This window comes from Ambystoma mexicanum, chromosome 8, assembly GCF_040938575.1.
Source record: "Ambystoma mexicanum isolate Mex_15411 chromosome 8, UKY_AmexF1_1, whole genome shotgun sequence".
NCBI lineage: Eukaryota > Metazoa > Chordata > Amphibia > Caudata > Ambystomatidae > Ambystoma > Ambystoma mexicanum.
The window spans coordinates 1391039679-1391063520 of NC_090929.1; the positions used below are offsets into that span (position 1 = coordinate 1391039679).

At 43.6% G+C, this 23842-nt stretch overlaps 1 protein-coding gene across 2 annotated transcripts in view; it reads left to right on the top strand.

Annotated features, from left to right (window-relative positions):
- The first annotated feature begins 1200 nt into the window (after window positions 1–1200).
- The window catches only part of ATP6V0E2 (ATPase H+ transporting V0 subunit e2), an 88695-nt gene continuing 66053 nt past the window's right edge, over window positions 1201–23842 (top strand). Inside the window, exon 1 of one of the 2 annotated variants that reach the window (XM_069611528.1) lies at window positions 1201–1533. In XM_069611528.1, coding sequence (XP_069467629.1) covers window positions 1430–1533 — 104 coding nt within the window. In that variant the 5' untranslated portion in view covers window positions 1201–1429. The remainder of the gene's footprint in view (window positions 1534–23842) is intronic. The other variant, XM_069611527.1, reaches the window with a different exon arrangement.

Genomic DNA, 23842 nt, shown 5'->3' on the forward strand with positions numbered 1-23842 from the left:
CCTCATGTACGCAAAGGACTCGGAGACTCACGACAAGGCACTTGCGGCAGTACTGAGCAGACTGCAAGAAGCAGGCATCCACCTGCACCACGAGAAATGTGTGTTCAGGATAGGTGAAGTTGAGTACCACGGATATTGCATCGCAAAGGAGGGAGTGAGCCCCAAGAAGAACCTCCTCAAAGCCATAACTGACGTCCCGGCCCTGATGTCCAAAGATGAACTCCAGTCTTTCTGATTGCGACTTAAAACGGGAAGCGCTGATCGAACAAGCGAGAACAGAGAAGCGGGCGGACAGCGCAGTGAGAGCACCGCCCCAGCGCTCCTCCTGAATTAGGGGGCTGAGGGATTTGCAGGCCCTCATACCATAGGGATACACACCCAGAGCGTAATACCATGGCTGAGGGCAGCCACCTGGGTGCTCTGGAGTGTGTAGTGTGTGCATCCATGGCACACACATGATGCAGTGAAGCAGCTGCCTTAAAGAGACTGCCTAGCCAGTGAGTAATGTTGTACCCTGCCCCTGGACCTTATCATCCCTGTTAAACAAGTTTACTCTAGGTGTCTCAAATAAACACTGTTGTTAAGCACAACCTGAGACCTGTCTTCACTAAGGCCACCACAGACACTTAAATGGATAATAGTACTTAACCTAATTAATGCCTGTGTTTCGTTACTAAGTCAAGGTGCCCAATTCTGGGATTGCTTAGTCAGACATAGGTGCTTGTGTACAGTCTTTTAAATGCTTGTTCCTCTATCCAAATAAATACACATGAATAATATCCTCACTGTTTTGAGAAGATCTGTGATACAGTATATTATAAAATAAATATATAAAAAACTGGACACATGTACCACTCCAAGATGTCTGCCGAGCTATAAGGGATTTGTACTCCTCTTCTCTGTAGTATGTATGAGGCAGCCTATTTTCATTTAATATGCATAGTCCATGTTGTGGGGGAATCCCTGGCCCCCACCTATCCAATGTATCTGAAATGTCCATGTAAAACCTTAATAAAACATTTTGTTGTTGACCAGCTTTTTTAAAATTATCAAATCAGTATAGTACTTTGAATTTGTAATTCAATTCACGCAAGCGTCCAACATTTTAATGAAATCCGTTTTTTATCGGCGGGTTATAGTAACATGAGAGATGCACGGGTTTGCTTTTCCCCTCGCACCGTGACAAGATGTCCGCCCTTTTGTGCAAGAATTGAAAGCAGCCGGGCTAACGGATTGTAGTCCAGCTCCCCCTCCCGCGGAACCTTCTCTCATCCTGAGGGATGTAATCGCATCCGCTGGTACATCCCCTGTTGTATCCCCTGGTTTAAGACAAATCGTGTGCCGCTATATCAGGAGGTCTGCTCTCGGTGCACATATTTCCGGATCGCTCAGCTACATTTCCCCGTCCCTCACCAGTCCGCGTAAAAAAATGACGGCGCATTCGTTCACGGCGCCGATGATTATCTTCACCACCTTTTGGGGTCTCATCGGCATCGCTGCGCCATGGTTTGTTCCCAAGGGTCCTAATCGAGGGTAAGAAAGGTCGACCAGAACTACGGTCACCCTTTAGGCTCTCCACGATCCGTGTTAAATGTGTCCAGGAACATATCCTCATTTCACCTCCATCAAATATGTCCCCTGTGTGCGTGTTCCAGCATCATTTTCGTAGCCCTCATTTCGCCTGCATCAGCACCACTCTATGCCACCATCACCTTCAGTCAGCATCACTCCTTACGGTTCATGTTTAACGGATCCTTTACATTTTGGGGATTTCTTACGCCCCTCCTTGTATTTTGGCATGCATCTTGTGCAGTACATTGTGCTTTCGAATGCTTTTATTGTTTTGTTTTTTTACACGTGTCCCTCAAAATGGTATTATTTACCCCCAAATTATCCCTACAGTTTTCCAGCATCGCTAGGATTAACCTGCAGTACCGTTCTCTCACCTCAAACAATCCCACGATTTCTGGACCTGCCCTGCCATTAGCTTGCACGTGTACTCGATCCTCATTCACCAATCCAGTATACCTCTCTAAAAGCAGGAATTCTCACTATTATTTCCACACCCAATTGTATTGCCACAATCACCCACACAACAAACCATGCGACGGAAACGTGTAGCCCTTTCCTCATTACAATTGTGACTCCTACCTTCAAACCCTGGTAACAGCTTTTCACCAATGTTAACTCGCTTGTGTGCTGAATGAAACCCTCCCTGTGCAGATCAGTCTGCTATAACACTAAAAGGAACAGTCTTCGTTGCACAAGCAGGGCGTCATGGAGCACTACGTTTTGTATTATGTACCCTCATTAGCATCACTGATTTACCCGATGCTATGCAGTAGGCCTCCATCATCCAAGCCGCAACAGCCACTTACGTTCATCTTCCTATGACTACATAATACTATACTGCTCCAAACTTGCCCATTGCGATTTTCTCCCATGTACCCCTCAATTTTTGCTCCTGTGTGTTCCACTGTAGTTTTGGCCCGTGGGAGTTTTTCTCCTAGGTTTTCCCATGTAATTGTGTCCATTTCTGATTTAACTCCAAGCTGTTCGAGTACCCCTAGGCCACCCTCCAGGGATAGTCTACTAGAGCAATCTCACTCTACTGTTGCCCTCTGCTACCTGCTCCTACACGTCTTCCCTTCAATGTGATTGATGGCCAAGGGCACACCCATTCCAGGGTGCCGCAAGACTTCTCATTATTACCTTACCAGAGGTGTGTGACTACCAGGACGCCCTAAAAACCTAACAAGGCCCTACACTACTTCCTGCACAAACACGCTCACATTCTTCCTTCCAGCACTAAACCTCCGCATGGAAATTGAACAACCCTCCCAATAGACAATAAAAAAACGCTGCACCATTGATGCACACTTAAACATCGCAGTCCCAATCTCTCGCTAGGCAGGCGTGTAGAACTCAACAGCTTGTGTGCTGCACAATCAGGCCTATGGAAATGAATAGGATGATAGATAGTAAAGAGTGGTGGATGGTGCATTTTCAAAATGGTGTGGAGTGTATGATTTACCCTAATTAGTGCGTGAAATCACTCAGTAGTGTGGTGGGAGTTTACCATGCCGCTCTTCTTTAAATAATAGGTTGATGTGGAATTTTACAGCACACATTTCAAGAGAAATTAAATTTAACAAAATCATAGGATTTACAGATAATTTGGTAGAGGATGATTTGAACTATTCAAATACTTGAGACTGAATCACCACAGTAGACCGGAGCATTTCACTGTAGCAAATAATGGATTTGCCTTTCTGGACATAGGGCACCCCATAAAAATAATAGCGCACAGTATGCAAATATATACTTCTGCTGCACCATTACTGAAGCAGCAGCTGTCAAGGTTTGGTGGTGTTTGATCGTCTGACAATTGATTGCAGCAAACAGACTGAGAAAAAACTGCCTGCATGTGATCAATTGTCAGAGGATCAAAGCGCAAACCAAATGCGTGCACACCAACCCACACTACCACCCCCACCCCACTCCCCTACTTACCTGTTTGCACGCCGTCTGGTCCCCTTCATCCCTGCAGCGTCAGATCCGTCCCTCTAATGCAGGTCGGATCCGATGCCTCAAGGACCCTTTTTAATTTTTTTTCCAGTCCCCCGCCTCCCAGGTTGAGGAAGCAGGGGACACCCCCCCAACCTCCCAAGGCTAATACATACTGATCGTAGGGAGTGGGGGACACCCCCGCTCCACATGTACCGTATGTAATAGCCCAATTGTTAGTTTTCAATCGTTCGAAAAATAAAAATGAACAACTACGCTAATACCGCTGTCAATTGGTGAAGTACATGCTGGTACAGATTACATCATTTTGAAGTAGCAAAGATTTGGAATGGTTGAATCACAGAGTGTGGCTTTCAATTTTGTGATATAATTTTACAATTAGAGTTTTTCATGCAACTTAACTACAAGCGCTTCCCTTGAACAGGGTCACACAATTTTGCCACACACACCAACATTGTGATAGACCTCTGAAGGAACGAGAACTGATTTTTTTCCAGCTATTGAATAGGTTTTAGGCATTTCTTCCTGCTAATAGTGAGTGCCAAGCAGCAGTGATATTTCTAAGGGCATTTTTGGGTGTGTTGTTGAGTCAGATCAAATCAGCCCTAAAGCTACATGTCCTTGGCCTTGAAGGAGCATCCACACTCTCAAATAACATTAACCACCCTCTCTACCACCCATGTAGATATATTTCCCTATAAATATCCCTGCAGTGCATCCATGTATCTCATGTTTTTTTTGTCCCTGGTCTATTTTCTGCTGAACACCCCTCCTCAACTTGTTCACTGCTCAAATATCTTTGTAAGGCCCCTGCTTGTGGGACTGCCCATTAATCTGTATGTTACTTTGTTCCCGAAGCATCATGTCATCAATAAATAAAGACACTAATATACCAACCAACAACTGTCACACAGCATAACGTGGGCAATTGCCTGAAAACAATCACCCTACACAAATCAGCCACGTCTTAAAACTTTATTTTCTAAACAGTTACATCACACATTTGATGCCGAGTCAACCCCTGGTCTCACTGGCTCCCTCACTGGCGTGACACAGGTCAGTAGTATCATCAAACGGTTCTTAATTACACTTTGTCACCTCAGGAGTGTTCCTCAAAGGCCCTGCCGCAGCAGTGAGAAGCAATCATTTAAATACTTCCAGGTCCGTTTTTTGTCTTTTTTTTTTCTTCTACTCGAGGGATCTGCAGCTCCTCAACTCAGAAAGCAACTTAAGTGAGTGTGTGCTGGAAATCATTTTAATTTGTGTACTTCAGGATTTTACAGCTGCCTGCCAGCTTCTTCCATAAACTTCCTCGTCTCTCTTTTTTTAAAATATAATCCAGGGTTTAAATTCAGAGTGAACACCTTTCCTTTTATGACCCTTACTGGCTGTACCTCTAGAAGCTTAGGTCTTTGCCATCATATTACCTGCTGCATATGCCAGCAGTGTTCTTTGGTGTCCCCATGGCAGATGGAAGAACACTGCTTTTGAGTTTGTATTTGGATAGAATGCCACATCTTTGTGTGAAAGAAGTGAAGGGGGAGTAACCGCCTTTTTTTCGTAACCCCTCTAACTCTGAGCGTTAGCTCAATTTTTACAGATCGGCTTTATAAATGAGTAAGAAATAACTCTTTTAAATAGAAGGGGAGCTGCTGCCAGTTATCCTCCAATTGGAACATCCTTTAGGTTCCCACCCATCCTACCAGGCATTGTCATACCTGGGTGTAAATAGAAATGTTTACAAAAAGGTCTGGGAGCCGCTCTACCGAGAACGCACACTGCCAAATAACCTGTTCTGTTGGAAAGTGCTTGCTTAATTTGTAAAACTTGAGGTTTCACCCTAAGTATTGCAGTTGTGGACCCCTTGCTCACTGCGACGTAAAGAGGCTGAGGTTCACCTCACTGTGGAGGCACAGCAAGGTCGAAACACATGTCTGGGTTTGCTGATGGTACTCTTGTTCGGAGAATTGCCTAGCTTGTTGGTGCTGGACTATCCTTGTGGGTGGGACAAGACTGATATGCAAATTAATGTTTCTCCACTGTGAATGGTGCAGTGAGCTTAAACGTGACTGTAGACCCTTCTGAGTGGAGGAAACGCCATAGAACAGGGCATCTGACCCATGATCATTCTCAGTAGAGGGGCTTCCACATCCTTGCTTAATTTGTCAAGCTTGGGGTTTCACCCTAAGTAACCCAGGGTAATCCAGATGTGGACCCCTTGCTCACTGTGCATTAGAGAGGCACAGCCTCACCAAGGAGGCCCAACAAGGCCGAAATACACGTTTGCTGTTGCTGATGGTACTCTTGTTTAGAGGAGAATTACCTAGAATTTCGGCGCTGGACTGAACTTGTGGTTATGTGGGACCAGACTGATATGCAAATGGATATTTCTCATCTGTGAAGGGTGCAGTGAGCTAAATCGTGGTTGTAGACCCTCCCGAGTGGAAGAAATCCATAGAACAGTGTATTTGAGCAATGTTCATTCTCAGTAGAGTGGCACACACATAACTTGCTTAATTTGTAAATGGAAATGGGCTGCCTCCTGAGGTCATAATGTCATCTACACCTGAGAAATCCTCAGAGGAGCCACCAATAAAGTCCTCCTTTAGCCCAAAATGGAGTCTTTGTTCTTTATTGTGGCATGTATCTGGCTTCTCAGGCCAGAAAATTGGCTCCATCTCCTGAAGGGAGCAGTGGCAGCCCTCCAGTGTCTATGCAACACTAGAGAAGCATTTGTGCATTAGGTAGGTGCTATTGGCAATTTATGCCCATGTGTAATGATACTCTTAGCACAGATGTAATTTGGTGTGTTGTGAAGGGTAGCAGCTGCTACCCCTGGCTACCCCTCTGCTACCCCTAGACCTGTCCTTGTTACCCTTGGGCCACAGGATAAAGAGGCAGTGCTATGAGCAGATATCTGTGTTTTGCACACGAAAAAGGTGGTTGTAAATGCAGCTAAATGTGCCACAGCGTTTGGATCTAGATCTCGTTAGCCGGAGAAATAACAGGGATGCAGGAAAACCATGAAGCCGCCATCACTAACAGATTGGCAGTCCATTAGTGAAGAATGCCTGAATGGTTCTGTTTAGAGGCAGGGCTGTCTGTGCAGCTCATACCCAGTATTTAGTAACAGGAAGGGTATGGGGGCTAGGTCTAGCTAGCTGGAAATGGGTAAGAACAGCCTGCAGTACTCGATGGCAGCACAGCATGAATGCAAATCTCATCAGTGTTTCTCTTCTGCTTTGCACATCCAGTCAGCCACTGGTCCTGTGATGAGGGATGTGCCCCAGTGGCTTCTGCCACCAATCCTGTCTTGGCAATTTGGGACCTAACCCAGATCTACAAGACCATACATCAAAGGCACAATGTAGATCGACGCAAGGTGAGATAATTTATTTCCACATAGTTTACTTCAAAGGTGGAGGGCAACTATCTGTTGCTTCCTCAAGCAACACAATATATATTTAGAAGCATAGCTCAGAGGCAACACCCTTGCTTTGGGAACAAGAAGATGCAGTGCAGTGCACTGCAACAAGGGTTCAGTTCCTGTTCCAGTGCTTAGAAGCTGGAGGGGCTGGCATTAAGCAACATCTAAAGGACCAAAGAAAATAATAAAATGGGCCTTTTCTAGGGGTGATGTCATGGTACTGCTGCTGTTTACATTTAAAAAAAAATGTAAAAACTGCAATTACTGTGACCTGCAACACACCCTTGCCTTCTATCTCCCATCTAGAAAATGCATGGTGGGTTACTTACCAAATAGGCAAAAGAGAAAGGTGTTGACTCGGCTGGAAGATTTCAAATCATTCATAACCACTGGTACAGCTCTTATGGAAGCTGGTACTGGAGACTTAAGATGGGATGTTGTACTGGTGGCTCACAGATGTTGGGAGAGAGTGTTTGAGACGTAATGTGTGGTAAGAGAGTTGAAATGCATTGAATGCAGAGATGAGGTGTTTGAGGGGGTAATTGAGACTCACACGTTTGGGGTGTTGAAGGAGGGTACTAGAGACTTAAGTTGCTAGTTTGGTTGATGGTGTTGGAGAATGCTGTAGACTTAAGTTGCTGGAAGGTGGCACTGTGTAAACATGAAGGTGTTGGAGCAAGGCATTGGAAGTGTAAGGTGTTGGAGAGCGGGAGTGGGTGCCAGAAATTTAAATCTGCAGACACAGTATGCTTAGCGACTCGCAGTGGATGGTGAGGTGCCAGTAGTGAAAATGGTTGTGGGGTTTCCAGGCTCTGGATGACTGGCGAGAGTGGGTTGCTGTGCAATGGTTCAAAGTGCACTATTGACAAAAGAAAAATCCCTGCGCATATTGTCCAAATGTAAAAGCATGATGTGGTACAACCTATGATTGTCTTCTGGTTGGACTTGTGTTGGTCAGTTGCTGCTTCCAGTCTGTGGCCAGGCACTTGGCAGACACTGGATGTCTGTGCTTTGGGGGTTAGCCCTCTTTGTGATGCTCTGTCTGTTTACAGTTTAGGCCGAGTGATGTACAATAGTCCAGGCTGTTGTGTTGGACATCTGCTTACATTCACAGAAATGTGGTAATATGGGACTATACACACTGATATTAATGCTACGTATGGTGAAGCATTCTTGTATGAAATGTATATCATATTATATTGTAGTGATATTGTAACCATATTTTTCTTAGTGCACTGAGGAACAATGCTATGTAATGTCGCTTCCTGTATTGTCCAGGGGTGAAAGGTTGTGTGCCATCACTTCCTGTGATGTCACTTGGGGACGGGGTGAAATGGCATCAGTTCCGGTGTTATCAGAGGTCAGGGGTTGTGTGATGTCCCCCCACCCCCTTCCCGCACACAGGAGTCTGACCTGATACATTCTGGTTTCACCATCACCGTCTTGTGGCCAATGCTGGATTTGACTTTTATGGACTTCATTGATTCACAGTGCGTCACCCTTTCTCAACTCTCATGCTGGACTTCCTTTGCATCTTGTACTCATGGTGGCTCTGAATCATGCTGTTCCCATCTTCATCTTGTATCCTGGCTTGCAACATTATGTGTTACTACCGACTTCTGCAATTGTATTTGCTCTCCCCTCTTGCTTCTCCACTCTTTTTGACTGCTTACTCTCTGTTCTCTCCTCCTCTCCCTTTTTCTATCGTCCCTTCCTCCCCTTACTTTCTTCTATGCACTTACTCTATTACAATTGTCCCTGGACCTAGTATGATAGCAACTCCGTCTGTCTCCTCTTACTGTTTCCCCCCTCCGCTCCAGCACTATCTGAAATGTTGTCAGGTCTAGTACCATAGTCACTTGTTTTGTTCCTCCCCTCCCTTTCTGCACCCCTCTCCCTCACCTTTTGTTTTTCTCAGGCTCTACCAGAAATGTCGTCAGGCCTATTACGGTAGTCACCTGTCTGTTTCCATTTCCTTCCCATTCTCCCCCTCCCCTTCCTTATCTATGTCTTAGCTCTTGCTCTATCTGAAATGTCGTCAGGCCAAGTACGATAGTTAATTTCACATCCTTACTGTTCATGGCCTGTTAGAATGTCATTGTATTTTCCCTTGTTCCCTCCCTTGCCTTGAAGCGCTTTGAAACACATTGTGTATAGGCGCTATATAAATAAACTATCATATCATGTCACTTCCACTATCCCAGGCATTTTGGTGAAATTAGGTCCCTGACTCTCAGTAAACGTTTAAAGATTCGACAGCCCTTTGATTAGTCCCAAATATCAAGCCATTACATACACTCCCTCATGTAAGCACCTGATTACATCTCTCTTTACACATTATATATTTTTTGATTTACACAATACCACAGCCAGTGCGGCCACCAATGATGGGTGCTCTGCAGATGTGCATCTGTCGCCCATTTATGGGTAATACTAACCTCTTTGCAGCATAAACTGGTCAACCCATTTTTAGGGTGATTTAGTATGCCGATTTACTAGAGGTACCTCGTTTGTTCCATCCTACCCAGGACACTGGAATCAACTAGATATCTAGTGCAGAAGGGCCTATAGATTTGGCTACTCAGACTTCTAAATTCAGAGTCCAGATGATCTAAGGTGTGGCACACTCATTGATGAATAGCAGCAAGTACTCATGGCTGAGAGACTCTTTTGAGGCCATGGCAAATACAAGGACAGCTGGTCAACAAATGTGCTCAAGGTTTTCAGTCCCATCCCCAACCATACCTCTTCAGAATCTGCCTGCACCTCCACAGAATCCTCAACCTCTGCAAATCGTATTGAGGTTGTTTGCACTTATGAACTCAGATGCCCAGGGCATGTTCTGTAAAGAATTGATTGTCAGTCAATGTAAGCTGTTCAAGCTCTTAGCCCTGTAGCAGTCATCACTGGTAAACCTGTTAGGAACTCATGGTGGCAACAGTAAAGACAGACACAAGTGATCACAGTTCAAGGGTGTTTATTATACTGTATGCAGATTGGAAAAATGCCTAATCTAAACCTAAATCTAAGATGGGACCAAGCGTCGACCATCAAATGAAAATAAGGCAGTCCTTGTGGCGTTGTCAAATAAAAAGGGCCTATACTAAGAAACTGATTGCCAAACCTTACAACTAATACAACAAGGGTGTGGGATGGTTTTCAAGAAAAGAAAGAAGTGTTCACAAATAATACGTCTGGATGCAGTAGCTTGGATCTCCCTTCCCCATGTTTTGAGCGCGGGGTAAAATGGGATCTTGGAGCACAGCACACACTCAAGCTTTCCCAGCACGACTCGACAGTTCCGCTTGCAGCTATCAGGATGGCCAATTCTCGTTCCTCTTGAAAGTCTCTTGCCTTCGAGGGACTGATGTATTCAATAACAAAACAAAAGTTCTTTCAACAAAATGAAAGTTTGCTTCCTGGTTTCTCTTTGGGTGAGGATTTTTCACCAAAGTATTAAATACAATGTACTTTGATATGTAACATTTGAAGAGTTAGTTCTTGATTAGAGTGCTGGGCACTAATGGTGAAGATTCACAGTGACTTTGAAATGTTTTGGTTGTATATTCTGTTCATGCACTGGAAATGCAGTACGTTGTTTAAATTATAATAGAACACAGAGCACAGAGAGAAGCAGAGAGTTTTTTGGAAAGGGAAGGAGAGCGGGGCAGGGCAAGGAGTAGTGAGAGGAGTGGTATCATCAAAGTGTGGAGGCAATGATAGGAGGAGTGAAACAACTAAGGGATGAAGGACGCATGGATGGAATCAGCGTGAGGGGATTGGTATTAAGCGTGGAGGAGAAGAGGTGAATGGGCATAACCTAAGTAGTCTGAAGACCACAGAGCGAGTGTAAGGCACTATGCAGTCTCCTTTCAAAAACTAACCTTTGGTCCGATTGCTGAAAGCTAGGAAGTCCCTGAGGGAATTTAGTTAGCCGGCATTTAGCAAGTCACCATTAAAAGCCAGGAAATGGACAGTAGGGGTTACTGATCAATAGCACTAACAAGAGATTACCGACACATGGGTGCAGGAAGAAGCCCCACAGAGATGAGAGGGAGGACGACAACCTTACAAAATCCTAATCGAAACCATTGAACTTTCTCAGAGACCGAGTGGCGTTTGTGCCATCTGTGGCACCTTAGCAACAGGAAATAACAGAAGGGGCTTCCCGTTTTGATTCGATGGAGTTCCCACAACAGAACCTGTGTTATTTGCAATGCTAGATGTGTCTCCAGTCCTACTGGTAGTATTTGTTGCTGTATTTGCCACTGGTCGAGAATGGTAGGTCAGTGTTTAATCCAGTGAAGGTCACAGAGTCTTGGTATTTAGGGCTGCCCCATTTGGTTTCCCAACCTTACTACCTGAATTTAGGCATGATAGGCATGATACATTTTCTACAATTGTACCCACAGGCTGAATATACAGACGTATAAAGCCTCCAGGTCCTAAAACAATCTTTACAGTGTAGGGCTTAATCCTAGTCACACGTTCTATCAGATCAGACACAATTTTGTTCTAGGGATGTTAAGAGCATAAAATAAGTGTTTTATATTGTTTGCCCTTTGGGAGAGGCTTCATTCAGGGGATCTTTTCTCTGATTTAACCCCGTTTTTCCAATCACCTTGTGCGCTTTTTGACATTGGGCCTCTGCATTATCCCCGCTGCTTCCTTTGCAGGTTCAATCATAGGCCAGTGACCCATTCTTGCCTGGATGTATTTATTCGTATTATTATTGGAGCCGTTCCGCCTTTGCTGCAGGCACAAGAATTTGGCCCTCAATTTATATAGCTTCAGACTGTGATTCCGAAGCATTGCTATTTGCTGCGACTGTAAAAAGAGTCTGGCTATTGTTAAGAGTCAACAAGATCAGTAGTGTTAACAATATTGGATTCTAGGACCACAAACTGAGTGGTAGGGCAGCTAACGTGCTGTTGAGTTCACAACTACGGATATCTGAGATTCAGTTGCCACTACTGCCCACTGTAAGTATCCACTGCTGTAGGTAATAATTCCTTGCTTGGGCATTTCACTGTAGTTGGAGAATCCTTTGCTACACATTTCCTCATGGCACCCGTTCCCAAAATTGGCCAACGTCAGGGGAATGTTTGTAATCAATTGTAAAATTGGGTGCCCTTTTGTGCACTGCTCATTTAAAACAAAACAGCCAGTTAGAAAGCACTGTCCACGCAACATAAAATGTATAATTACGTGACAAAATGGCTTCTGCCCTGAAGTAGTTCAAGGATGAATAGTGGCTAGACCACTTCCTCAACCCTCACACTTCTACAAAACAAGAGTGACTCCAATCATAAAGGTGAAACAGGCACTAGTAAGAGCTATACCTCCTTCGTCATTTGTGCTAACATTGGCCAAGGTCAGGCTACTCTTAAAGAGGGGGGTGGGTGAACGTGAAACAGTAGCAACTCATCAGCAATGTACAACAGTCCAAAATTTGTCAAAAAGATATGCTTCTTAATGAAAAAGGTGCAACGAGAGGGACTTACCCAATCTCTATCGTCCCAACAAATAGGTCAAGGGGTGGCGACTTCCATTACCTTAATCAGTTCTTGGTACTTCGATGGCATAAAACCAGCCTTTTTGTCTTTGTGCAAACGCTTCGAATCTGGTGCAGATGCAGCAAGTTGGGGTGGTCCTGATGGGAAGCGGGCTTTGAGTTGGGCTCGTAGTGGTTTGATGCAGAATTCTAATGAAGTGGGTCGATGGAGCAACTAGTGTGGGTTTGATGTTAGGTCACGGGTCGAAGACGAAGAAGCTGGAGGCTCGAGGAGCTTCAAACAGACACAATGATGCACTCAACCAGCATGGTGCTGTGGCGCATTGGTTTGAGGATGCAGCAACAGCGGTTCAAAGAGTTTGAAGAAGTGCCAAAGGCAGCACCACAGGTTCCATTGGTTTGAATGTGTTTGTAAAAGTTCTATGCAGTAGAAATGCAGGAGACCAGCACCCCAGCTTCTCCAGTTGCTGTAAATCTCAATGCTGGGGTTCAAGGAGACATGTCCTTGTTCATTTTCTCCCAGCCCTGTGGTGGCTGTCTAACACCTGCAGGAGTCCTTCACTTCCAGTGAGGTCCTGGGTACCAGTGTAGCTGGCAGAGAGGCAGTTCTTGATCCAGCAGCAGTTCTCCCCCAATGTGCCCCCGGAGTAAGTAGGGAGCAGAGTTTGTCTCAGCCTTGGAAGACCCAATCTTCACCTCACTAGAGGAGGGCTCTGAAAAGGTCAACTCTCTCAAGAGGTCCAATGAATTCTTCCGGTCCAAGAATGATTTGAGGGGGGGAACCACCTCTTTTTTAGGCAAACGTCCAAAGGGGATTGGACAAAAGTAAGCCTGCTTTAAGGCATCCAAAACCTGTCCTAGTTAAAGTGGCCTTTCCCTTTTTGCATCATACCCAAAGTGCTTTCAGGGTAGGAAGTGTGGGAGACCAGAAATTTACAGATGTCTAGAGAAAGTCAAGATGATTTTACCCATCCCCACATCTGTTGAGCTCCCTCTGACTACTCCAACTCCACTCCCTTTCCTTGCACAGAGCAGCAAAGGCCCTTTGGTATACAGCCCCCTGGTGTGAGGTTAGTCCCTTTGTTTAGGGGGTGCCTGTTGATTCCTTTTTCCCAGGACAGCTCCTCCTGAGCTGCAGAACTGCTGGAGTGAGGTGTTGCCTCAAAAGAGGCATTGTCTTTGTCGTCTTGCTGGCTGGCAGAAACAGGCTATCTGACTAGAATACACACAACCCTTCCACAGCTGCCCTGGGCACACAGTGCTGATGATTCAATTCAGATGTGGTGTTAACATTTACCAGACATCATACCCCATACTCAGTATGAATAATGTTTAAAGATTAAACTGCCACCAGCATGATAATTCCTAATAATTATTTTGGAACAGGTGCCGATTGTAAATGCAGCCTCTGCATTGCAGTGACTTAACTGTCACAGCAGCTGTCAAAAGGGCACATGTGACTTCTGAGCCTACTCTGTGCCACTGGAGAGCAGGTGCTTCAGATCAGCAGACAGGGCACGTGTCGCTGCGCTTTTGGCAAGGAGCTTAATGAAAGGAGGGTCTTGTTAGCAGACCACCCTTTCTGAGGTGGAATCGTATGTATAATTGTATTCATTTGATAAAATAAAAAAAGGCAGAGCTTCTAGACCCTTGCTAGATGGCAATTCCTCACAAATGAATAAACTAAAAAAGATCCAGGCCCATAAGCATGTATTCAGTTTTCAAGTGCAGTCAATCAGTTTCAGCGGAACTGGAAATAGCAGTGAATCCAGACAGCATGCTTAGAGTGCTGAAGTGCCTCAACTACTGGCTTCAATTAAAAGGAAGAAGACAAAAAAAAGATTCTCAGTCATATAGATGCAGGTCACCATAGCTCATAGAATCAAGGCTGGGTAAGTACAGGTGGCACGGTCTAGGCAAGTCCAGAAACCTGCTTCATATCAGTGGGATTTAAGCAAGTATGGTTATGTCCTTCTAAAAATTTTCAGTACGCCCTGCTCATCATAGTCGTTCGGCCGCAGTCCGCTTCTCATTTTGCATGTAGAGAACACAAATCAGCACCTACGGAAGTGCTGACTACATGCACTACCCTTTGCCACACTTCACTAGGCGAGTGGGTTTTTGGCAATGTCAGTGGTGTCCGCTGCATTTGCCTATCTCCGGCGGGGTCCAAAATGCCAGAACACCAGTGAGATGCCAGGAGAAGTGAGCAAAAATACACCAGTGATAATACCTTCGCTTGAGACACCCTTCAACAAGATTGGCTAGTCAAGGGGGTGTTTTGAGCAATGGCCGCTGCATCAGCAGCGTCTATCCCCTCCTGTGGTGTCATAATGCTAGCAGTTCCAAATTGTTGGACACCAGTGGGGTGATGGCGACGTTAACACTGTCCCAGTGCAGATCTCTGTCCATTGACTGCCCAAGACTAACCCACATTTCAGTCACTGCCGCTAGGGATACCGGTATGATGCTACACTTTCAGTTTCACAAGTAAAGGAAGGACCATTTGCAGGTATTATGAGAAGGCATGACAAAACTCTCTGTCAACGAATGCCTCTGCTATTCCGGCTTAAGCGACCTGCGCGTGCAGAACATTCCCTGAGAAGCAGGCCCTCTATCTCCCATCCTCTCTGATTGCATTCAGGAGTGAGGGTATGTGATCATCCAGATGCTAGATACCATGTGTGATCTTGGGAGAGGGTGGTTTGAGGCATGGTGTTTTGTGCGGGTATGACTTTACTTATGCTTCGTACGTATGAAGTCTGCATGGACAGTGGTGCCGCAGCTGAGTATGCGCCTCCAACTACACAGCCAAAACCACAAATCAGATGGAAGATGCAGTAACCCACCCCGGTTCACCTCAAGTACCCTGTTGCTCACCACAGCAATCACTACAAAGATGCTTTCTGTGGTACTGCTGCCTTTCTGTTTTAAAGACAATCTGGGATTCATGGCACCGATGGCATATGTGGCACCCATATGAGAGATCCGGAGCTGCCCTTTTTCCAGAGGCCTGTAGTGCCTCAGCTGTAGCAACAGGTTGTGGAACAGCTTCAAAATGTGCATGAGGAAATAGAGGGTATTGGGGTATGGAAGTACATCTCACCATGGCCACGTGGACAAGTACGTAGATAACGGATTACATCACAGCGAAGGCACACAAAGAACATTCACAGATATCAAGTAATATGATCAGGTGACACTTAAGGCATCATCTGTCCATGGCAAACGTGAATCCGTGATCAGTCATCGGCTTTGTTCTCAAGTACACCTTATCATGGCAGACAATGGCAGCAACATTGTGGTTGCCACGAACCAGTCTGTCACTATCCACGTACCATACTTTGCCTAGGTCATCACCCAGATCTTCTAGCGGGCCGTATCAATACCCCTTGCTATGCCATCACCACTTGCTATGCCATCATGCCCAATCTGGTGCATTCCGTCCATATATAACTGCAATTGTTAAAAAAGAGGGAGAGAGAGAGAAACAAAACATGGTCAAGCACTGTACAAATGTACATTGTACTCCCAGAACCGGGGTCATGCCATGAGACTGGGCAGTGGCAAAAGTATGGGATTGTCTTTGGGTAACACACTTGCTGCCCGTTACTTTGGGTAACAGGGCAGGGGTGTCATTTCCCCAAAATGCCAGGGGTAGCGGAAGTGACATCACATGACCCTTGACCTCTGATGACATCACAGGAAGTGATGCCATTTGACCCCACCCTGAAGTGACATCACAGGAAGTGATGGAACACGGCCTTTCACTCCTTGACAAAACAGGAAGTGGCATTACATAGCATTGTTTCTAAATACACTACAAAAAATATGGTTATTATATCACTGTAAAGTGATGTACATTTCATACAAGAATGGATCACCATATTTATTGTTAATATCAGTGCGTATAGGCCCATATTACCAAATTACTGTGAATGCAAGAAGACGTCCAAGGCCAAACGATAATGATGTGTTCTTATATAGCACTTATGCTTAATCGCTTCATATAGAACAACTATACATACAGTATCACCTAACCCGTGTTAGTACTCATTTATCAACCTGAGCAGGATGAAAGGCTGAGTTGACCTTGCCGGAAGTCGAACCTGCAGCTCACACACACATTGCAGCAGCGAGCGCTCAACCCATTGAGCTATTTTACCGCTATAGCTATAGGAAAACCAGCCACCCCAGAAACAAAGAGCCACATGCTGCTTGCCACAGCCCATGAGCTTCCATTTTATTTTAAAAAATGTTTTTTTTTTTCGTTTTTATTTTTAGTGGTAGCAAGGGAGACCACAGGGGTTGCAGGTGCGGCTAAGTGCAGGACGATGGAAGACCTAAACATTGCATTGAATCTTTTTAAACAAAGGTTTAGGAAAGACCGCAAAACGTACAATTAGGAAAATAGAATAGAAGGTCATGTAGGGATCCGTAGTGGAAATCCCTCCCCTTTTCCTCAGAATTTCTTATTTCAGTGTTGATGCTGCAAGTGGCTTTTTCTGGGGTTGACTCTATTACTTGAGAGATAACTATTATATTGCCCTGTTTGTGTCGGAAAACTACTTGATGTTTTAGTTTTCAGAGATTTTTATGATGCTGACTCGTGTTTGCGGGATAAAGATGCTGAAAGATGGCACTGGCTGTCCACCGTTTTGCCAATGCCAACTTTATTCGCTTGGTATCAATGAGTTTTGAGTTTCCAAAGCCATCTTCATTTAATTGTTATGTGCAAACGATTGGCAATGGGGCAATATAGACAGCATAGAAAATACAACCGCAGTAAACATGCTCAAGTTTTTATTTTTGTGTACAGATTTTATTTCTCAGTATTCTGCATTTCGGATTTTGGGGGTATTGCCCACATGCTTGTGTTTAGACCAACATAAGACTTTGGGTGGGGTCAGAAGTAAGGCCCAGACACAATGGTGGTATGGCTTTGGGCAGAAACATTTATTATATGAAAAAGGGTTGGAAAAATAAATCTGTCCCTACAATTAAGAGGGGTTTCCCAGCCTCTATGAAAACTAATGAAATTGTAAGAATGTCCAAATTATAAAGTGTGTCCCGGAAGGTCTACTCTGTCCCTTACACTAATAACATAAAGCAACTGTGCAGGGATAACGTCTTCCTGAAGTAAAATGTTCTCTATAACTCCAGCCAACAGAAAGGCTCCCAGTCTCTGGAGAAAACAAAATGGGTGACAATAAAGAAATATTCCGAAATGCAGGACTTCAAGGTTAGAGTCTGGTGTCCTCTCCCCTAGACTCCTCTTTTCTATTGTCCTTTATGGATCTAACGAACAGAAAAGTTTCCCAGTCTCTTGGGTAATCACAAGTGGCAAAGAAAACAAAGAAAGGTTCAGAATTGTAGTATTCCAAAGGTAGGGTTGTGGTCCTTTCCCCTAAAATCCTTCTTACATTGTTTCTCCCTCCTTTTGGGGCCTCTCAGGCCTGCAATTGCTTGAACAAAAATGTAAAAAGGTAGTTCACAAGAATAACTGCCATATGCTTTGCCTATTTATCCTACCAACTTGACACACTTCTTCTGCCAAGTGTAAGATTTGTTGCACTTATACTTCACTTATTTTGGGTTCAAGTCCAAAAATCACAGTATTCAGTAGAGCATGGTTTACTTTCTTGCCAAGCAATGATCTCTTCATGGACTGTCTCTCTTTTAGGTGCGAGTCCTAGAGTCGTAATATAACTGCTTGGTTTACTCTCCTGCTAAGCAGTTATCCTTTCATTTGTGTGCAGGTCCCAGACTCGCAACATTCAAACCAGCTTGGTGTACTCTCCTGCCAAGCCTTGATGCTCTCATGGACTGTCCCTCTATGGGTGTGAGTCTTAGACTCATAACATTCACAGTTGCTTTGTTTACTCTTCTGCCAAGTAACCGTTCCAACATAACATAGGCTATCTTTCTTTAGGTGTGGGTCTCAGACTCACAATATTCAGTTTGGCTTTGTTTCAGTTTCTCATATGGGTGCGGTTCCCAGACTTGCAATGTTCGGATTGACTTCTGTTCCCGGTTTTTAAATGGGTGTGTGTCCCAGACTCGCACTTGGTTCACAGGGTCCTAGACCCCCTTTCTGCAGCCTCCGCCTTGACCCCTGCGCTCCCCCGGACCATCTGCACCACTTGGGTAACCCACATACCCGTTTGCTTCCCACTGGAAGGTACTGGCATTTCCCGAGTGGATGCAGCTTATCTGGAGGCTCCTGTCACATTCGTGGCTTTGTTGCAGTTGGCAGCGTCTTACCGGATGACTGCTTGTTCCCGGCGGTTTCTCCTCCCTGCTGGGCGCTTCGCCGGTGCTCGGATTGCCTGGAGGTGTCAATCGGCAATAACGTCCTGGCTTCTGCGACCTTGCTCGCGCTCCTCTGTTCCCACGCTCTTGGCTTCCCTCCAGCTGGCTCGATCCCTTCTTGCCGCGGCACAGCTTGCTGCTTTCCTCTTTGGAGGATCGACTCTCTGTTGCATCTCAGTTGTCTCATATTTAAACTCCTGTGTTGGGAAAGGAAGTTGCTTTGGGCTAATCACATTCATTGGGAAACTAGTGCACTCTTACTGCTTTTCGATTGTGATCCTTGGACTCCTGATCCTCATCTTCTTCTTCTTAGTGCATGTCAGAGTCTGATGTAACATACTTTGGATTTTGTAAGGTTTAAACTTTGTCAAGTATATTAGATTGCCTACACTGGCTATAACAGATATTGGCCTTATCAAAAGAAGCAAGGGGAGGATTGAACATTGGAGAGGGGTCTAGGGGTACGAATAAGGGGGCATATGGCATTCTCTGAACATAGTCATTCTTAATCCCATAAGGGGGTTCCTCAACCATGTGATCCTCCCTCAGCGCACCACCCCCAGGGGGACTATTGTACTGTGAACGCACTGCCCTAGTCCCATTGGAGGGGACTCTCCCTAGGGGAGAAGGGACAATATCCTCAGATTCGTCACAACCTCTTATACACATGTGTTGTTACTCTTATCTACACCCATGATAACATGGTGGAAAGAAAAAACCCCAACCCTGATTGGGCACTTACATGGACAGTTAGTGGTTTGTTGTGAGATGTTTGGTCTCAAAACCGATCAAATTAAGTTGGCAAGATAACAAAAACATTATCTGAAAGAAATAATGAAGAACCGGCCCCAATTTGAAAATGTAATGCAATGCTTTATACATATTTTATGTATACTGGTGTAATGTGGTATTCAGGGCTGGTACCAGTATATGGTAGACATACGCATTCCTTGGTATGCACTGAAATGTAAGCAATGTTCAATTTTAAAATGGTTGACCATTATATGAAACATAAATAACATCTAATGCTTTATTGCACTATTTGTTGGTGTGTTTGTTCACAAACTGTAAGGATTTATTGTGTGGCCATTTATTACATTTTTTTGGTTTTATTTTTTATAGTTCATTACAAACTTTTAAAATATTCATCATGATCAGAAATTATTAAAATACAAAAGTAAAACATTTCCACACATTACTAAACTTCCAATATGGTTCAACAAAGATTCAATTAACAGAATTCACATATTTTCATGATCTTTCCTAGCCACTATCAAGGAATTTGAATATATTTTTGTAGATCAAAGTAAAATTGCTCGGAAATAGTTTGCCATGGTACTTTCCAATTTCTCTAAATAAAATGTTAGAGCAAACATTAATTTAAAGTCCTCCTTGTGAAATTATATTCCACCAATCTTTGCCATTTAAGTAAGACCGCTTTAGAATTTCAAGTCCCAAATATGTCATTCTTAAGTCTCTTAATTTTGTGCAATATATAACAAGATGTTTTAACGTTTCTTTTTCTGTTTTACAAAATCTACATCTCCGTCAGAAACTTTGTTTTTACTTCGTACATTCATAATCGTTTTGGTTTGAAACAAGCTCATACGAAATCTCAGGAAGATGTTTCTTCTTTTCTTGCATGGAACATTTTGGGGACATTTAGGAAGAGTGTTAACTGCCCTTGCTTCGGAGGTATTTTCAGCCATGCATCTGTGGGATGATCTTTGGTCTTGGTTTTCACACCAATCTTGATCCCATAATTTGCAATTGGTCTGTCTGAAGTTGTTTTAAAGTATTCAAACAGGTTTGTTTTCACAAACTCAGGATAGAGGCTTCAGAATAGTTTTCTTCATTACGAAGAATTCGATATTGAGGAAGGTTGTCCGCTCCCAAAACCATTCTATATTCTGACAGCATGTTCCACATCACCTTTGCAATGATTGAAGTTAAACCGAGCTCATATCGAATGCAAGCAGTTGGGGTCCCTTTGGGCAATGATAGCACTTTACCCCAGAATGTGTTTTCACACCAGGACCATATCCCCGCCGGACATCCAAACATTGCTTTGGCACCAAAGATTATGCTGGAATAACCTTTGCTTTATAAAAATTCAATAGTTGGTTTCAGGGTGAATTTCCCATACTTCTTATTTATTACGACACCTTGGGCTGCTAAGGCTTTACATTTCCGACGAATTTTCGCAGCCATATTATCGTCATTAATTCGGGAGTTTATCATCACTCCCAAGTTTCCATCATGAGTCGGATAGGTTTATTTTCCAATTTCCAATTTTAGGTGATTTGATCCGACTAGATTTTGAAGTACCAATATCTCAGTTTGTGTTGGATTAATAACAAGACCATTTGCATCTGTATACTCTTTTACAGCCGTCAATTTCCTTTGCAGTCCAATCGGGGTTACGTCCATCAACACGATGTTGTCAGCATATAGTATATGACCAAGTCGATTTCCATTAATTTTCGGCGCAAAGGATCTTGTTTTTTCAAATGCTCTTTCTATATCTGAAATAAATGCACTAAATAGAGTGGCCCCAAGCGGAAACCCCTGTTTCACACCTCTTGTTGTTACAATATCTGCTGAGAGTGTTCCCTGCAAATCTAATCTGACTTTTATTGTGGTGCCAGAATAAAGTTCTTTATTCGCCGCAAGCATGGTGAAGATACATTGATGATGTATTAATAATTTGGAACGGAACACCAGAAGAATTAGATACTTTATTACATCAAACTAATGAGAACAAATATGGCCTATAATTTACGGGACACAGTAGCCGCTCAGAAATAAACTTTCTAGATTTAAACATCTATGTGTCTGGCAACCAACTGTACACCAAAACCTACAGGAAAGAAACCGAGGTAAACTCTACACTTTTCGCAACTAGCTGCCACCATCAACCTGTCATTTTAAACATTCCGAAAGGAGAATTCATCCGTGAGAAACGAAACTGTACTGAACCATCATCTTTTGAGAAAGAATGCAACTTACTATCAAACCGTTTCACAGCAAGAGGTTACCCACACAAAGCAATTACAACTGCTCGGAAAAAGGCTCAAAACATGACAAGGCAATCAACACTGTATCCAACAACCAATAAAGCACAATCAGACAATATGATTCAATTCATTACTACGTACTGCACAAATAATAGGGAAATCAAGCGAGTTCTCAAACGTAACTGGTATCTTTTGAAATAGGACCCACATGTAAGTAAGCATATTCAAGACTATCCAACGATAGTATACAGAAAAGCGAAAACTTTGAAAATGTTGCTAAGTCCATCACTGCTGCCGGAAAAAGAAGAGACAAGACCACAGACATGGCTACAACAATCACGATCAGGCTTTTGAAAGTGTGGCTTTTGCACAATGTGTCAATATGTGGCACCAGATACAACCATGTTCTCAAATAAAGATGGGGTGAAAACCCGGATCAAGGAACAGATCAACTGCAGATCCAAGTATGTGATCTACGCAATAATATGCGTTTTCAATCTAATATACATTGGGAACACCATTCGGGAGTTGAGAACGAGAATCAGAGAACATATCTCTGTAATTGGAAGCCAGGATAAGAATCTCCCACTGTCCCACCACTGGCAAAACCATCACCAACTTCAAAACAAAAAAGACATTAAATTTGTGGGCCCCAGAAAAATAAAAATGGGCAAACGTGGAGGGGATTTGGAACTACGCCTGTGGCAAGAAGAAGCCAGACTCATTTGTAATTTTAAAACTGTGGAACAAGGACTTAAAGGAATGGTTCGCCCAAAAAATGTTATTTAAAAAATAGATAGGCAATATTAAAAAAAAACGATTGGCATTTTTTTTTTAAGTCCCTATGTAAACTTTTGAGCAATTCAAGCTCAAAAATTTGCAAAAGCAAGCACATGGGCGCATCCATTTTGTGAAATGGATGCCCGCCTGTGCTGGCTTTTGCTTTTGCGGCACTAATGAAGGAAAAGCCAGCCAGCTGTAGTAAACAAATGCTACCACTGGGTGGCTTTTCGTTCATTGGTGCCGGGACTCGGAGGACGCGGACCGGAGACTACAGGCAGAAAAGCTGCAGCTGCATCTTGCTAAGTGCTATTTATTTTTTTTATAAAATAAGCACTAGCTGCGTTTTTTTTTCTACATTTTCCGGGCTGGAGGAGCCCAGACAACTTAGAAATAAAACCGCAGCTTTAAAAACGTTGTATTTATGTTTGCGGTCACTTTTGATGTGACCGCAAACATAAATACAACGTTATTGTGTTTGAAAACGCTGCGGTTTTTCTTTCTAAGTTTCTCAGGCTCCTCCAGCCCGGAAAACATAGAAAAAAAAAACGCAGCTAGTGCTTATTTTTATAAAAAAAATAGCACTTACCGAGATGCAGCTGCAGCTTTTCTGCCTGTAGTCTCCGGTCCCCGTCCTCCACATACAGCACCAATGAAGGAAAAGCCATCCAGTAGTAGCTTTTGTTTACTACAGCTGGCTGGCTTTTCCTTCATTAGTGCCGCAAAAGCCAAAGCGAGAACAGCGGCGGGCATCCATTTCACAAAATTTTACATAGGGAATTTGAAGAAAAAAATGCCAATCGTTTTTTTTTTTTATATTGCCTATCTATTTTTGAAATAAAAAATTTTGGGCGAACCATTCCTTTAATTCAGACAATGAAATGATTCACTTTTTATGAAAGATTAACACAATTATTATGACTAACAACATGAAGAATGTGTGTACTATCATGTATGTACTAGAATTTGAGTTATGAATGAATCACCCAAACTGAGAACCAATAAGGATAGGTCAATGTGTTTGCAAAAAATGATGTAAAGTGGAGAGTGCCAGAATCAGGGAAGGTAAAGTAATTTTACTGACAGTGGTCTGTCATTATGAGCACCACTAGCACAATTGAAACTAAGTACTAGTTAAGAAGAAAAGGGAACTATCAAATAGCGTGACAAAACACATACACATTTGGTAAACAAACCTGAAGGCAATAAGAAACTACCATGACCATAATCCCTTGCATCTTACTAACGATAGTGCCGAATGGG